The 17,562-nt window shown below is 39.0% G+C and overlaps 1 protein-coding gene across 2 annotated transcripts in view; it reads right to left on the reverse strand.

The window, feature by feature from the left end:
- Positions 1,889-17,562, reverse strand: part of NELL1 (neural EGFL like 1) — a 1,021,410-nt gene continuing 1,005,736 nt past the window's right edge. For both annotated transcript variants that reach the window (XM_018043583.1, XM_018043582.1), the window contains 3 exons: positions 6,778-6,954; positions 4,090-4,314; positions 1,889-2,377 (listed from right to left, as the gene is read on the reverse strand). In XM_018043583.1, the coding sequence (XP_017899072.1) occupies positions 2,327-2,377; positions 4,090-4,314; positions 6,778-6,954 (453 nt within the window). In that variant the 3' untranslated portion in view covers positions 1,889-2,326. The remainder of the gene's footprint in view (positions 2,378-4,089; positions 4,315-6,777; positions 6,955-17,562) is intronic.

Genomic DNA, 17,562 nt, shown 5'->3' on the forward strand with positions numbered 1-17,562 from the left:
CCCACCAGGCTCCACCGTCCCTGGAATTCTCCAGGCAAGAACACTGGAGTGAGTTGCTGTCGCCTTCTCCGACCATACTATAGCAGTAGTTGTCAAATAGAGCTTTAATTGCTATATCATAATTTAGCACATGAAATTGATCTCATGTAGTGAATTATTTCGGAAAAGGAGATGGCACCCCACTCCAGTACTGTTGCCTGGAAAATCCCATGGACGGAGGAGCCTGGTGGGCTGCAGTCCATGGGGTCACAAAGAGTCAGGCACGATTGAGTGACTTCACTTTCACTTTTCCCTTTCATGCATTGGAGAAGGAAATGGCAACCCACTCCAGTATTCTTGCCTGGAAAATCCCAGGGACAGAGGAGCCTGGTGGGCCACTGTCTATGGGTTTGCACAGAGTCGGACAGGACTGAAGCAACTTAGCAGCAGCAGCAGTGAATTATATCATCACAAAATATTGACTTCTGCTGCTGCTGCTAAGTCACTTCAGTCGTGTCTGACTCTGTGTGACCCCATAGACGGCAGCCCACCAGGCTCCCTCGTCCCTGGGCTTCTCCAGGCAAGAACACTGGTTTGGGTTGCCATTTCCTTCTCCAATGCATGAAAGTGAAAAGTGAAAGGGAAGTCACTCAGTCATGTCCGACTCTTCGCGACCCCATGGACTGCAGCCTACCAGGCTCCTCTGTCCATGGGATTTTCCAGGCAAGAGTACTGGAGTGGGGTGCCATCGCCTTCTCCGACAAATATCAATAAATGAGTGATATTAACCTGTAATTTTTAATTAATAATTATATTAATATTGGGGATTTAAAATATATTCAGCCAGGACTGACTTAACAACTTAGATCTTTGCTTTGATTTTATGCACAAAATGTCATGAATCAACGTGATTCAGAACAATGATGAATTCAGAATCCTTAGGTATTAGAAACACTTAGATGTAGTTCACTTTAAACTACAAGTTTGAATTTTCAGCTCAGGTAAAATGTCATTTGCACATTTTATTCATTTTGTGTAACTCAGCAAACTGCCAACTTTTAAAAATAATGGTAGTGGCTCAAATAAAAATATTCAGTGTTCTAAAACAGCTACTCAATATATAAATGGCTTTCTTAAAAGTATATCCTCTACCATATAAGATGTTGCATGATTTAGCAAAAAAAATAATCATTGGGAAGGTATCAGGAGACCTGATTAACAATCCCAATGTGTTATAAGTCAACTAGATCTGAACAAATTGGTTGATTGGGATACATTAATTTACTCTTATGTAATGTAGGAATAATACCCTGCACCTATGGTATAATGGCAACTTGTATGAATAGGCATGGAAGTCCCTTGTCAGTTATTAAAGTGAAAGTCACTCAGTCATGTCCAGCTCTTTGCAACCCCATGGAATATACAGTCCATGGAATTCTTCAGCCTAAAATACTGGAGTGGGTAGCCTTTCTCTTCTTTAGGGGGATCTTCCCAACCCAGGGATTGAACCCAGGTCTCCCGCATGTCAGGTGGATTCTTTACCAGCTGAGCCACCACGGATGCCCTTCTAAGTTATTAAATACTATATAAAACTAATGCAAATATACTTTCTCTTTCAATGCCAGAAAAGGCTGCAAGCATTGTTGCTTCTAAATTGTGGCTTAAGATTTTGTTTCATTTTGTTTGTAAGAGGGAGGAGAAAGTTCTTTTCAAAATGGCTATTATTTATGTCTGTGGTCTTTCCCTTCTTTAACATATCATAATTGCTTTCAGCTGGTTTAAGCTGAATGTGTGGGGATCTAGATGTGTCCAACAGTTTGCAATTTAAGATGCAGTTAGGCTGTACATACACACATTAATACATTTCACAGGAATGTGAATATTAAGTATTCAGTGGATGGGACAAAAATCACAACAGGCAACTTTATTGTAGAATTTGATCCAAAAATTCAGAAAAAAATAAATAAAAGGAGCCAAGTCTCTATTATGTTCGTACACAAAATAAACCAAAAAATACATCAACATTTACCATGAGATCATTTAAATGTGTCTGTAAATGATCTGATAAGGGAAACGTGACTTACAACACGGGAAACTTTTTTTTTTTAAACAATTATAGACTTAAGTGCAATGCACTGTAGGTCACCTAGACTAGGTTAGCAAGAATGAGCAACATGGTAGGTCCAAAAGGCAACCCCGAAACACCTTCCTTCAATGGAAACTTTGGTAATTGTCTGTGGCTAAAAAAAAAAAAAAACAAAAACCCAAACACCAACTCCTTCTTCATCATGTTGGATGGTTATTTTGTCCATTTTCCTTCTGCGATGATGAGTCCATTTTAAATACTTCAATTATTATGAAGACACTCCAGATCCACAGAACAGCAGACACTTCCATTCTGTGCATCAAGACACAAGCATTAGCCAGAGACATAGAACACAAATCAATACGCAGTGTCCACTTCTACATTCAAAATGATCAGCTACATTTTGAGACCAATTCCATGAATGTTATAAAAATATTTACTAGAAAAATGCCAGAAGAGGAGTAAAATGGAAGGCAAGACTTATGAGACCCTGCAGGGTCCCTCTTGTTGGGTTCTGCTGGCAGTGAAACTTCATATACCCCGTCTGAACTCAGACCATGTTTGAGACTACTCTGTATTTCCAACTTGTTTGTTCATACAGTTTATTCACTACAATTGCTCTAATTGAGATTCTTTCTAAAATTAACCCTCTGAAAGATAAATTACCATTAATAAAACTAGTCAAAAATACCAAAAAGAACCTGAAAATAAACATGGCTTCCAGAAAGGCGGGCATATTAGGGGTAAATACAGACTCTCTCATGGTGACTATGAGAGGGAAGGTACATATCAATTATTAAGAATTCATGAGAAATCAATTACACATATTAATATTAAATATGGACTTCCCAGGTGGCTCAGTGGTAAAGAATCCCCCTGTCAATGCAGGAGACATGGGAGATGCTGGTTCAGTCTCTGAGTCTGGAAGATCCCCTTGAGGAGAAAATAGCAACCCACTCCAGTATTCTTGCTTGGGAAATTCCATGGACAGAGTAGTCTGATGGGCTATAGTCCATGGGGTTGCAAAGAGTCAGACATGACTGAGAAACTGAGCATGTGTGCACACATAATGTAAATATACCTTTATAATTCTTCTAAATGAATTTCAAACCTGACCTCCGAGAAATAATACTGAATACCATAGGTTGATATATTCCCTGGTCATTGTGTTTGATGGGCTGAAGGAATATGGGATCATAATGTTTGCTTTATGAAGTTTGATGTCCTCTTCCTATTGGGGGCTGCATTTTATGATAGTTCTCAGAAAAAAGAACCCACATTTATAACAGCACAAAAAGGCAAGTTGGGATCCTTCCACTGATGCATGAAGCTGAGCCAGGATTTGATAGAATCAAATGGATTAATGTTTTTAACATGCTTAATCATGGGAATTTAAGCAGATGTTTCAGCAGCAATTTAACCCTGCCTAAAGTCTACTACAGTCATAACTCTCCATAAACTTAGAAAGGAGGAAGGGGTCAGTTTTTAATTTTAAAGACATGTGACAATGCCTCATGGGAACTCCTCCAAAAAGACAAGAAAATAATCACAGTTAATTAAATCTTACAGCAGGAGCTTCAAGTCCCTGCATTAGGCATTGTGATAATTAAACAAAGCAAACAATTTCACAGATTTATAGAACACCTTCTTCTAACATAGACAGTTGCCAGAAAGAGCTTAAAATTTTTTTCCCGGATTAAAATAGGTCTTTTTTTTTCTTTCTTTCCCATATTCATGTCAAAATAGCTTAAATTAGCCATAATTGGGCCTAGGGTCAATGATTTAAATTCCATGTTTTACAGGCAAGAGAGGACTATTTTGTTCCATGTTCATTTGGAATTTGCCTTTATACACAGTACAACTAGCATCCATTCAGACAGATTAACCTCCGGTGAGAAGCAAATGCCTGCCTGTGTTTCCATGCCCCTTGGAACCCGTGCCTTCAGAACTATCAGGAGCGGACCTCCTGCAGGTGTTCTCAGGCACATGTCCGAGGCCTGGTTACCCTCAGGACACCCAATTACCTTGCATTTGCAGGTTGTGCATGGAGATCCAGCCATTGTCCACACTGAGCCGCTAAGCCTTGAAAGGCCATAGCTGTCCAGGCAAGTTTTTCTGATGTCATAGGCGATATTATCAGCCAGGCAGGGGTCACTGACACAGCGGGGACAACATTCCCCTTCCAGGATAGTTGTGTACTCACAGCTCAAACTGGGGCAAGTGAGCGGCCAGCAGTCTACCTCTCCTTCCTGTGGGGAAAAAAACAACAACAATGCCTCCTCATTAGCTTTTGGCACAATCCTGTTGCCAAAGTCCTAGAGAGGGAAATCCTCAGGAATCCCATGACTGCCCTCACTGACTGTTCGTACTTTAGCATCGTTATGTGTATGATGCCATATGGGTATGACGTGCTTCCTCCTTAAAGGACATCATCTCCTCCAGTATGCTTTTGCTGACTATCTATATTGCAGCCATGGAGAGAGTTAGGTCCCACGTCTCTGTGCCAATGGCAACTCATAATTATTTTTTAGTGATTCTTATTGATCCTTATTATAGTTATTAATACAATTCCAGATTAAGTTTTGAGCTTTTAGGTTCTGGGCTTCTCCCTTTATCTCCCTGATCTTTAGCACAGTTCTGGTCAATAAATGCTAATCAAATGAACAAAGAGATGATACTGGGCTAGTGTATAAAGAGAAATTTATTTTTCTTAAGGTCAAAGGAGGAACCTGAGTCCCTGTACTACTTCAACAACATCACACTGAGTTGCTTATGTTAGATTTAGAACTGAGGTTGTGCAATATAGGGAAAACCATTTCAGAATGGTTTTGAATGTTCTGTCTGGCTAGTGATACATCACTGATGTGCAGTACAGTGTTACAGTTTAGATGCAGCCTGCAAGTAGTCTATAAACTGGCAACTGTGGCCCCACTGAACTGCACATAGCAGATCTGTTTCTCTATGTACTCTTTTCTGCTATTATGACACTTATTATAATTAATGCAAACTCGTACTCAAAATCAGTCAGCATCACAAGATTATGGCCTTTGATCAGCTTCGTGATTGCCCATGTCTGTCATGCTCACGAGGCTTCCCAGGTGGTACAAGTGGTAAAGAACCCACCTGCCAGTTCAGGAGATGTAACAGACATGGGTTCAACCCCTGGATCAGGAAGATACCCTGGAGGAGGGCATGGCAACCCATTCCAGTATTCTTGCCTGGAGAATCCCATGGGCAGAGGAGCCTGGTGAGCTACAGTCCATAGGGTTGCGGAGTCAGACATGACCGAAGTGACTTATCACACATGTCATGATCACTGTTACATCATCTGGGATCTGGCAAGTGCGAATTTTTGACATTAAATATAACCCACTATATTCTCAAGTCATCACAAAGTTATAAATATTAGGGTCTGGGATGGCAGGGGATACTCTTGAAATTCTGTAAAAATTTCATGTCTAAAATTAATACTCGTTCTTCTGAGTGCTGAAGACTGGCTTCTTAGAAAGGCAATTTTTCAGACTGATACGTGAGCTAATTCTATAGCTGTGTTGAGTTTGTTCTTGAATGGGAGATGTGAAAAATAGCTACAATTTGAATATGTCTGAGTTATACTCCTCAGCATTAGGAGTAATTAAGAAGAAATTATTTCTACTAAGATTATCTGCACATTCGCCAGGTGACTTTAGAAAATCCAATGGAAATTTACAGCATGATGTCTCTGAATGCCTGTTTTTATGCAATATCTATAGACTGAATCATTAACTTTAGAAAATGTTACATTACAAAATGCAGCTAACAGTTTCTGTTACAAATTGACTTAGTGATGACTCAACTCCTCTGGCTATAATTCCCTCAGAGACAGAATATCATATTCACTATGATAATGTGTTGTAACAGTCTTTGCAACATTAGGAATCTCTGTCTGTGGTATAATCTGAAACAGAAAGAACCAGTTCCAGAAATTAAGCTTTTTCTCTGAAATTTCTCAGACCTAATTATACCCTTAGTATCCCCATATTTAGATGCAAAGGAACCCTTCATTTTTCTCTATGAAGGTTTAGCTCTTGAAACCAATTTTTTAATCCAGGAAACGTGAACAGTAGTTACTGCTGTGCATTAAGTACTTTCTATGTGTCAAATACTATATTTGCCATTCACACATATCTCTGATCTTCACAACAGCCCCACAAAATAGGTGCTCATCTACTTGTATACACTGAAGAAAAGAATGATCAAGTGAAATGCTGGGACTTGCCCAAGTTAACCACACAGAGCTTGTATGTGGGAGAACCAAGACTGAATTCTTATCATTCCCTGGTATTTCTACTATGTTCTGTTATCTCTTATACTGAGATCTTTATTGGTAATGTCCCAAGAAAGGAAAGACTTGGCTCTGTAAGAACTACAAGTACTGATCAAGGCCTCAAAAGCTTTCTGTCATTTGGGGATTTTTATTGTCCTGGATTTGCTAAAAAGTAGCAGTTGCAAAGTAACTTGGGCCAAATTTGTCCTATGTAAATGTCTTGCATGCTGTTTTAAACAGTGGAATATGAATGTCTTCTGGAAGAGCATTTGCCCCTTCGCCAGCCACAGGACCCACACCTTCCTGCCCAGGATCACAAACAGCAGGAAACTAAAGCCCATAGGCAACTGAGTTGTAAACCCCCGAGAGTATAAGGGACAAGACACTCTGAAGGAAGACAGCATACCAGACAGCGGCACTGCTGGCAGCTGTGAGTCCAGTTGTCTCCACTCCGATAGAGCTTGTTTCCATTTTGATCCAAACATTGGCTTGTGACCCTGGTGTCACACTCTGGGCAGCAGAAAAGGTCAACGCTTGGATTCTGGCAATCACATGCTGTCCGCCGGCAGAATATCTTCCCGTCCTGTTTAGAAGTGAGGTTAAGGAGGTTGCATCATTAGGGAAGCAATAAGCCTGCACTAAGAAAACTAGTCTTGTAAACACTTGACAGAGCACATAGGACAGATTCTGACAGTCATAGTAACCCCCTGGACACCTCCCGTTTTGCTCAAACAGATGCGCACGCATGTATACTCACGTATACGCACCCTGTTTTTCCCTGCCCTTACCTGCAGAGCAGTCTGTGTTAACAGGGAGACATTTCCAAGTTTAAAAAAGAAAGGTTCTTGAAACTTTTTTCTAAATGTTTCTTAAAAATCTTATTTCTAAGTAAAATTAAAACTAAGCAGCTAAAAATGCATGAATGATCAAGGACTCGTTTGAGTGGAAAATCACGCTGCTGTACTTTTCCCAGGTCATAGTGAATGACCTGAGACATGCAAATGCATTCATCTACTTTTATCTCTGCCTCAGCTATGGGAAGAAGTCTGACTATACCCTTTTTACAAAAGAATTAACTGAGGCTCAGAGAGGCTAAATGACTTATCCAGCATCACAGAGGTAGCAATTCTCTAAGCAGCACCATTACATTTCCTGGTTTCAAAATAACTTTTCTTCTACAGGATAGTTTTTAACATGTTTACTACAGGTGCCACCTCCCACCTTGAGGTGGGAGTTCCCCAAATTATAGCAAAGTATAATTTCTGGAGTAAAGACCTTGAATACTCATAAAGGATTGAAGGTTGATAGCATCCAAACATTAAAACAATGTTTTGCAGTGTTTCTTTCATTTTTTTTTTTAAATTGGAGTATAATTGCTTTACAATGTTGTGTTAGTTTCTGCTGTACAACAATGTCAATCAGCTCTATGCATACATTTTATACATATATCCCCTCCTTCTTAAGCCTCCCTCACACCTCCCCTCCATCCCACCCTCTAGGTCATCGCAGAGCACCAAGCTGCGCTCCCCGTGCGACACAGCACCTTCCCACTAGCTGCTTTACGCATGCTAGTATATATATGGCAATGCACTCTCAATTTGTCTCACCCTCTGCCGTTCCTTCCCTGTATCCACAAGTGTGTTCTCTACATCTGTGTCTCTATTCCTGCCCTGCAAATTGGTTCATCAGTACAAATTTTCTAGATTCCACATGCATGTATTAATATCTGATATTTATTTTCCTCTTTCTGACTTTACTTTGTGTGACAGACTTTAGATTTATCCACATCACTACAAGTGACCCAATATGACCCAGCAATCCCATTTACTGGGCATATACCCTAAGAAAACCATAATTCAAAAAGACACATGTGCCCCAGTGCTCCCTGCTGCACAATTAATAATAGCCAGGACACGGAAGCAACCTAAATGTCCACTGACATAGGAATAGACAAAGATGTGCTATACATATACAATAGAAGATTACTCAGTGCTGTTGCTTATTTATATGTCTGATGCTTATAGTAACGTCTCACCTCAGACAATGAACAGCTAAAAATTTAAGGTGAGACAAGTGGCCACCTTTTATGATTAAAACCGCTTTGCCAAATATTTACAAAACCAGAGAATCTCAGGGCCAGAATATACCTTAGAGGACACATAACCAAATTTTGACCTATACTTGATTAGTCTAGAGCAACCATATTCAAAAGTCATCAAAACCTGTGCTCTAAATTCTCTTGAAGAACTTACCACCGTGGAAGGTATTTTACTCCTGCAACTCTGTACCATTCTGACTGTTAAAAATTGGATTTTTGTTGCCCATCTTCACTGATCCTTGTTTTCATCCTTGGTAATCAAAGAACTCTTCAGCCCTCTATCACATTTTTATTCTTCATACTTAGAAGAGAGCTTTTGGGTTTCTTCTGAATCATCTCATCTCTAGAGCAGACGTATCTAGTTTTTTGATGATTCCTCATAGTTTTAAATCTTTTCACTGTTGTTGCCACTTTTTAAAAAACTTACATTATTTTTATTTTTAATTATAGTTGATTTGCAAAGTTGTATTATTTTTCAGCTGTACAAAGTGATTCAGTTGCAAGTAAATACATATTTTTCCTTGTTATATTATCTTCTGTTATAGGTTAATATAAGATTTTGAGTACAGCTCCCTGTGCTATAAAGTAAGGTCCCTGTTGGTTATCAATTTTACATATAATAATGTGTTTATTTTAATCCATAATCCTAATATTCCCCTCATTTTCCTTTTAGTAACCATAGTTTGTTTTCTACATCTGTGTGTCTATTTCTGTTTTGTAAATAAGTTCATTTGTATCATTTTTTAAAGGTTTCACACATAAGCAATATCATGAGATTCTTCTCTGACTTACTTCACTTAATATGATGATCTCTAGGTCCATCTACGTTCTGCAAAGGCATTATCTTGTTCTTTTCCTACAGCTGAGGAATTCTGCATTGTATATGTGTACCACATCTTTACCCATTCCTCTGTCAATGGACATTTGAGTTGCTTGCATGTCTTGGCTACTGTAAATAGTGCTTAGTGAACACTGGGGTGCATGCACCTGAAGTTCAGTTTTCTCTGGATATATGCCCAGGAATGGGATTGCTGGATCATATGGTAGTTCCATTCTTAGTTTTCTCTGGATATATGCCCAGGAGTGGGATTCCTGGATAATACGGTAGTTCCATTTTCAGTCTTATAAGGAACCTTCAGACCATTCTCCATGGAGGTTGTACCAGTTTACATTCCCACCAACAGTGTAGGAGGGTTCCTTTTTCTATTCATCCTTTCCAGCATTTATTGTTTGTAGATTTGACGATGGCTAGTCTGACCAGTGTGAGGCAATACCTTATTGTAGTTTTGATTTGCATCTCTCTGATCATTACTGATGTTGAGCATCCTTTCATGTGCTTTTCTGGCATCTGTATGTCTTCTTTGAGGAAACTGTTATTAGATATTTTGCCCATGTTTTGATGGGGTTGTTTGTTAGACATAGAGCTGTATGAGCTCTTCATATATTTTAGAGATAACACCCTTGTTGGCCACTTCATTTGCAAATAGTTTCTCCCATTCAGTGGGTTGTCTTTTTGTTTTGCTGATGGTTTATTCTGCTGTACAGAAGCTTATAGGTTTACGTCTCATTTGTCTAGTTCTACGAAAAATGCCTTTAGTAATTTGATAGGGATATCATTCCCACTCCAGTACTCTTGCCTGGAAAATCCCAAGGACGGAGATGCCTGGTAGCCTGCAGTCCATGGGGTTGTGAAGAGTCGGACATGACTGAGTGACTTCACTGTCACTTTTCATTTTCATGCACTGGAGAAGGAAATGGCAACCCACTCTAGTACTCTTGCCTGGAAAATCCTGGGGACAGGGGAGCCTGGTGGGCTGCCGTCTATGGGGTGGCACAGTTGCACATACTGAAGTGACTTAGCAGCAGCAGGGATGTCATTAAATCTGTAGATTGTCTTGTGGAGTATAATCATTTTCACAATATTGATTCTTCCAATACAAGAACATGAAATACCTCTCTGTGTCATCTACAATTTATTTCATTAACATTTTACAGTTTTCAGATTATAAGTCTTTTGTCTCCTTCAGTTCAGTTCAGTTCAGTCGCTCAGTCATGTCCAACTCTTTGCGACCCCATGAATCGCAGCACTCCAGGCCTCCCTGTCCATCACCATCTCCAGGAGTTCACTCAGACTCATGTCCATTGAGTCAGTGATGCCATCCAGCCATCCCATCCTGGGTCGTCCCCTTCTCCTCCTGCCCCCAATCCCTCCCAGCATCAGAGTCTTTTCCAATGAGTCAACTCTTCGCATGAGGTGGCCAAAGTACTGGAGTTTCAGCTTTAGCATCAGTCCTTCCAAAGAAATCCCAGGGTTGATCTCCTTCAGAATGGATTGGTTGGGTCTCCTTGCAGTCCAAGGGACTCTCAAAGTCTTCTCCAACACTACAGTTCAAAAGCATCAATTCTTCGGTGCTCAGCCTTCTTCACAGTCCAACTCTCACATCCATACATGACCGCTGGGAAAACCATAGCCTTGACTAGACAGACCTTAGTCGGCAAAGTAATGTCTCTGCTTTTGAATATGCTATCTAGGTTGGTCATAACTTTTCTTCCAAGAAGTAAGCATCTTTTAATTTCATGGCTGCAGTCACCATCTACAGTGATTTTGCAGCCCCCAAAAATAAAGTCTGACACTGTTTCCCCATCTATTTCCCATGAAGTGATGGGACCGGATGTCATGATCTTCGTTTTCTGAATGTTGAGCTTTAAGCCAACTTTTTCACTTTCCTCTTTCACTTTCATCAAGAGGCTTTTTAGTTCCTCTTTGCTTTCTGTCATATGGGTGGTGTCATCTGCATATATGAGCTGATTGATATTTCTCCCGGCAATCTTGATTCCAGCTTGTGTTTCTTCCAGTCCAGCGTTTCTCATGATGTACTCTGCATAGAAGTTAAATAAGCAGGGTGACAATATAGAGCCTTGATGTACTCCTTTTCCTATTTGGAACCAGTATGATGTTCCAGACTGTTGTTATATTCTTTGCAGCCAAAGATGGAGAAGCTCTATACAGTCAAAAAAACAAGACTGGGAGCTGACTGTGGCTCAGATCATGAACTCCTTATTGCCAAATTCAGACTCAAATTGAAGAAAGTAAGGAAAACCGCTAGACCATTCAGGTATGACCTAAATCAAATCCCTTATGATTATACAGTGGAAGTGAGAAATAGATTTAAGGGATTAGATCTGATAGATAGAGTGCCTGATGCACTATGGAATGAGGTTTATGACATTGTACAGCAGACAGGGATCAAGACCATCCCCATGGAAAAGAAATGCAAAAAAGCAAAATGGCTGTCTGGGGAGGGCTTACAAATAGCTGTCAAAAGAAGAGAAGTGAAAAGCAAAGGAGAAAAGGAAAGATATAAGCATCTGAATGCAGAGTTCCAAGAATAGCAAGAAGAGATAAGAAAGCCTTCTTCAGCGATCAATGCAAAGAAATAGAGGAAAACAACAGAATGGAAAAGACTAGAGATCTCTTCAAGAAAATTAGAGATACCAAGGGAACATTTCATGCAAACATGGGCTCGATAAAGGACAGAAATGGTCTGGACCTAAAAGAAGCAGAAGATATTAAGAAGAGGTGGCAAGAATACACAGAAGAACTGTACATAAAAGGTCTTCATGACCCGGATAATCACTAATCTAGAGCCAGACATCTTGGAATGTGAAGTCAAGTGGGCCTAGGAACAAAGCTAGTGGAGCTGATGGAATTCCAGTTGAGCTATTTCAAATCCTAAAAGATGATGCTGTGAAAGTGCTGCACTCAATATGCCAGCAAATTTGGAAAACTCAGCAGTGGCCACAGGACTGGAAAAAGTCAGTTTTCATTCCAATGCCAAAGAAAGGCAATGCCAAAGAATACTCAAACTACCACACAATTGCACTCATCTCACATGCTAGTAAAGTAATGATCAAAATTCTCCAAGCCAGGCTTCAACAATATGTGAACCGTGAACTTCCTGATGTTCAAGCTGGTTTTAGAAAAGGGAGAGGAACCGGAGATCAAATTGCCAACATCTGCTGGATCATGGAAAAGCAAGAGAGTTCCAGAAAAACATCTATTTCTGCTTTATTGACTATGCCAGAGCCTTTGACTGTGTGGATCACAATAAACTGTGGAAAATTCTGAAAGAGATGGGAATACCAGACCACCTGACCTGCCTCTTGAGAAATCTGTATGCAGGTCAGGAAGCAACAGTTTGAACAGGACGTGGAACAACAGACTGGTTCCAAATAGGAAAAGGAGTGCATCAAGGCTGTATATTGTCACCCTGCTTCTTTAACTTATATGCAGAGTACATCATGAGAAACGCTGGACTGGAAGAAACACAAGCTGGAATCAAGATTGCCAGGAGAAATATCAATCACCTCAGATATGCAGATGACACCACCCTTATGATAGAAAGTGAAGAGGAACTAAAAAGCCTGTTGATGAAAGTAAAAGAGGAGAGTGAAAAAGTTGGCTTAAAGCTCAACATTCAGAAAATGAAGATCATGGCATCTGGTCCCATCCCTTCATGGGAAATAGATGAGGAAACAGTGTCAGACTTTATTTTTTGGGGCTCCAAAATCACTGCAGATGGTGAATGCAGCTATGAAATTAAAAGACGCTTACTCCTTGGAAGAAAAGTTATGACCAACCTAGATAGCATATTCAAAAGCAGAGACATTACTTTGCTGACTAAGGTCTGTCTAGTCAAGGCTATGGTTTTTCCAGTGGTCATGTATGGATGTGAGAGTTGGACTGTGAAGAAGGCTGAGCACTGAAGAATTGATGCTTTTGAACTGTGGTGTTGGAGAAGACTCTTGAGAGTCCCTTGGACTGCAAGGAGATCCAACCAGTTCATTCTAAAGGAGATCAGCCCTGGGATTTCTTTGGAAGGACTGATGCTAAAGCTGAAACTCCAGTACTTTGGCCACCTCATGTGAAGAGTTGACTCATTGGAAAAGACTCTGATGCTGGGAGGGATTGATGGCAGGAGGAGAAGGGGACGACTGAGAATGAGATGGCTGGATGGCATAACTGACTCGATGGACATGAGTCTGAGTGAACTCCGGGAGTTGGTGATGGACAGGGAGGCCTGGCGTGCTGCGATTCATGGGGTCTCAAAGAGTCAGACACGACTAAGTGACTGAACTGAACTGAACTGAACTGAATTTGATAGGGATAACATTGAATCTGTAGATTGTGTTTGGTAGTATAGTCATTTTCACAATACTGATTCTTCCTACCCAGGAACATGGAATATCACTTCATCTGTTTATGTTCTTTGATTTCTTTCATCAGTGTCTGATAATTTTCTGTGTACAGTTCTTTTATCTCCTTAGGTAAGTTTATTCCTAGATATTTGATTCTTTTTGTTGCAATGGTGAGTGGGATTGATTCCTTAATTTCTCTGATTTTTATAGTTGGTATATAGAAATGCAAGTGATTTCTGTATATTGATGTTGTATCCTGCAGCTTCACTAAATTCACTGTTTAGCTCTAGTAATTTTCTGATGTATCTTTAGGATTTTGTATGTATAATATCTTGTCATCTGCAAACAGTGACAGCTTTATTTCTTTTCTCATTTGGATTCCTTATATTTGTTTTTCTTCTCTGATTGCAATAGCTAGGAATTCCAGAACTATGTTGAATAATAGTGGCAAAAGTGCAGAGCCTTGTCTTGTCAATGATCTTAGAAGGAATGCTTTCAGTTTTTCACCATTGAGAATAATGTTTGCTATAGGCTTATCATATATGGCCTTTACTATGTTAAAATAGATTCCTTCTATGCCCATTTTTTGAAGAGTTTTAATCATAAATGGGTGCTGAATTTTGTCAAAGGATTTTTCTGCATCTGTTGAGATTATCATACGGTTTTTATTTTTCAATTTGTTAATATGGTATATAACATTGATTGATTTGCATATATTGAAGAATCCTTGCATTCTTGGAATAAACCCAACTTGATCATGGTGTATAAGCTTTTAGATGGGTTGCTGAATTCTGTTTGCTAAAATTTTGTTGAGGATTTTTGCATCTATGTTCATCAGTGATATTGGCCTATAGTTTTCTTTTTGTGTGTTGTCTTTGTCTGGTTTTGGTATCAGGGTGATGGTGGCCTTGCAGAATGAGTTTGGAAGCTTTCCTTTGCAATTTTTTGAAAGAGTTTTTGAAGGATAGGCATTAGCTCTTCTCTCAATGTTTGATAGAATTGTGTGAAGCCACCTGGTCCTGGGCTTTTGTTTTTTGGGAGATTTTTGATCACAGCTTTAATTTCAGTGCTTATAATTGGGCTGTTCATAATTTCAATTTCTTCCTGAGTCACTCTTGGAAGGTTGAACTTTTCTAAGAATCTTTCCATTTCTTCCAGGTTATCCATTTTATTGTGTTAGAGGTGTTCATAATAGTCTCTTATAATTCTTTGTATTTCTGCATTGTCTGTCGTAAACTCTCCTTTTGCGTTTCTAATTTTGTTGGTTTGATTCTCCTCTCTTTTGTTCTTGATGAGTCTGTCTAAAGCTTTGTCAATTTTCTTTATCTTTTCAATGAACCCGCTATTACTTTTATTAATATTTACTGTTGTTTCTTTCATTTCTTTTTCATTATTTCTTCTTGGATCTTTGTGATTTCTTCTTTTCTATTAATTTTGGGTGGGGTTTTTTTTTTGTTGTTGTTGTTGTTGTTTGTTCAGTTGCTTTAGATGTAAAGATAAGTTGTCTAGTCGATGTTTTTCTTGTTTATTGAGGTAGAATTATATTGCTATAAATTTCCCACTGAGAACTGCTTTTGCTGTATACCATAGGTTTTGGGCTGTTGTGTTTTCATTGTCATTTGTTTCTAGAATTTTGATTTCCCTTTTGATTTCTTCAGTAACCTGTAGATGTTTAGAAACATGTTGTTTAATCTCCATGTGTTTGTTTTTCTTACACTTTTTTCCTTGTAATTGATGTTGTGTTTCATATCATTGTGGTTGGAGAAGATGTTTGATATGATTTCAATTTTCTTAAATTAACTGAGGTTCAATTTGTGACCCGAGATGTGATCTATCCTGGAGAATGTTCCATGTGCACTTGACAAGCTGTATTCTTTTGCATTTGGATGGAATGTCCTAAAGATATCAGTGAGATCCATCTCATCTAATGTATCTTTTAAGACTTGTGTTTCCTTATTAATTTTTTTTTTATGATCTGTCCATCGGTGTGAGTGGGGTGTTTAAGTCTCCCACTATTATTGTTATATTGTCAATTTCTCTTTTTATGTCTGTTACTGTTTGCCTCATATACTGATGTGCTCCTATGTTGGGTGCATGCTGCTGCTGCTGCTAAGTCACTTCAGTTGTGTCCAACTCTGTGCGACCCCATAGACAGCAGCCCACCAGGCTCCCCCATCCCTGGGATTCTCCAGGCAAGAACACTGGAGTGGGTTGCCATTTCCTTCTCCAATGCATGAAAGTGAAAAGTGAAAGTGAAGTTGCTCAGTCGTGTCCGATCCTCAGCGACCCCATGGACTGCAGCCTACCAGGCTCCTCCATCCATGGGATTTTCCAGGCAGGAGTACTGGAGTGGGGTGCCATATTTACAATTGTTATGTCTTCCTCTTGGATTGATTCAGTGATTATTACATAATGTCCTTCCTTGTAATCTTTAAGGTCTGTTTTGTCTGATATGAGGATTGCTGCTCCAGCTTTCTTTTACTTCCTATTTGCATGGAATATATTTTTCCATCCTCTCACTTTTGGTCTATATGTGTCTTTAGGTCTGAACAGCATATATATGGGTCTTGTTTTTGTATCCATTCAGTCAGTCTGTGTCTTTTGGTTGGAGCATTTATCCTCTTAAAAGTAATTATTGATATATATGTTCCTATTGATATTTTCTTAATTGTTGGGGCTGAATTTGTAGACTGTTTTTCTTCTCTTGTATTTCTTGACTATATAAGTCCCTTCAACATTTGTTGTAAAGCTGGTTTGGTGGTACTGAATTATCTAACTTTTGCTTGTCTGAAAAATTTTTTATTTCTTCATCAATTTTGAATGAGATCCTTGCCAGGTACAGTAATCTTGTTTGTAGATTTTTCCCTTTCAGTACTTTAGATACGTCCTGCTATTCCCTTCTGGCCTGCAGCATTTTTGCTGAAAGATCAGCTGTTAAGCATATGGGGTTTCCCCTGTATGTTACTTGTTGATTCTCCCTTGCTGCTTTTAATATTCTTTTTTGTGTGTTTAGTCTTTGTTAGTTTTATTAGTATGTATCTTGGCATGTTTCTCCTTGAGTGTCTCCTGCATGGGACTCTTTCTGCCTGTTGGACTTTATTGACTATTTCTTTTTCCATGTTGGGGAAATTTTCAACTATTATCTCTTCAAAAATTCTCTTATACCCTTCTTTTTCTCTTCTTCTGGGATCCCTATATTGTGAATGTTGGTGCATTCGATATTGTCCCAGAGGTCTCTGAGACTATCCTCATTTATTTTCATTCTTTTTACTTTATTCTGCTCTTCAGAAGTTATTTCCACCATTTTATCTTCAAGCTCACAGATTTGTTTTTCTGCTTCACATATTCTGCTATTGATTCCTTCTAGAGTATTTTTAATATCAGTAATTGTGTTGTTTGTCTCTGTATGTTTATTCTTTAATTCTTCTAGGTCTTTCTTAATTGATTCTTGTATTTTCTCCATTTTGTTTTCAAGGTTTTTGATCATCTTTACTATCATTATTCTGAATTCTTTTTCAGGTAGTTTGCCTATTTCCTTTTCATTTATTTGGACTTCTGTGTTTCTAGCTTGTCCCTTCATTTGTGTATTATTTCTCTGCCTTTTCATTATTTTTTTTAAACTTATTGTGTTTGAGGTCTCCTTTTCCCAGGGCTCAAGGGAAGTTGAATTCTTTCCTTATAAAAGGTTGAATTCTTTCTTCTTTTTGGTTTCTGACTTCCTAGGGTTGACCCAGTGGTTTGTGTAAGCTTCATATAGGGTGAGATTTGTGCTGAGTTTTTGTTTGTTTCTTTATTTTTCCTCTAATGGGCAAGGTTGAGTGAGGTGGTAATCCTGACTGCTGATTATTGGTTTTGTATTTTTGCTTTGCTTGTTGTTTAGATGAGGCATCCTGC

This window comes from Capra hircus, chromosome 29, assembly GCF_001704415.2.
Source record: "Capra hircus breed San Clemente chromosome 29, ASM170441v1, whole genome shotgun sequence".
Lineage (NCBI taxonomy): Eukaryota > Metazoa > Chordata > Mammalia > Artiodactyla > Bovidae > Capra > Capra hircus.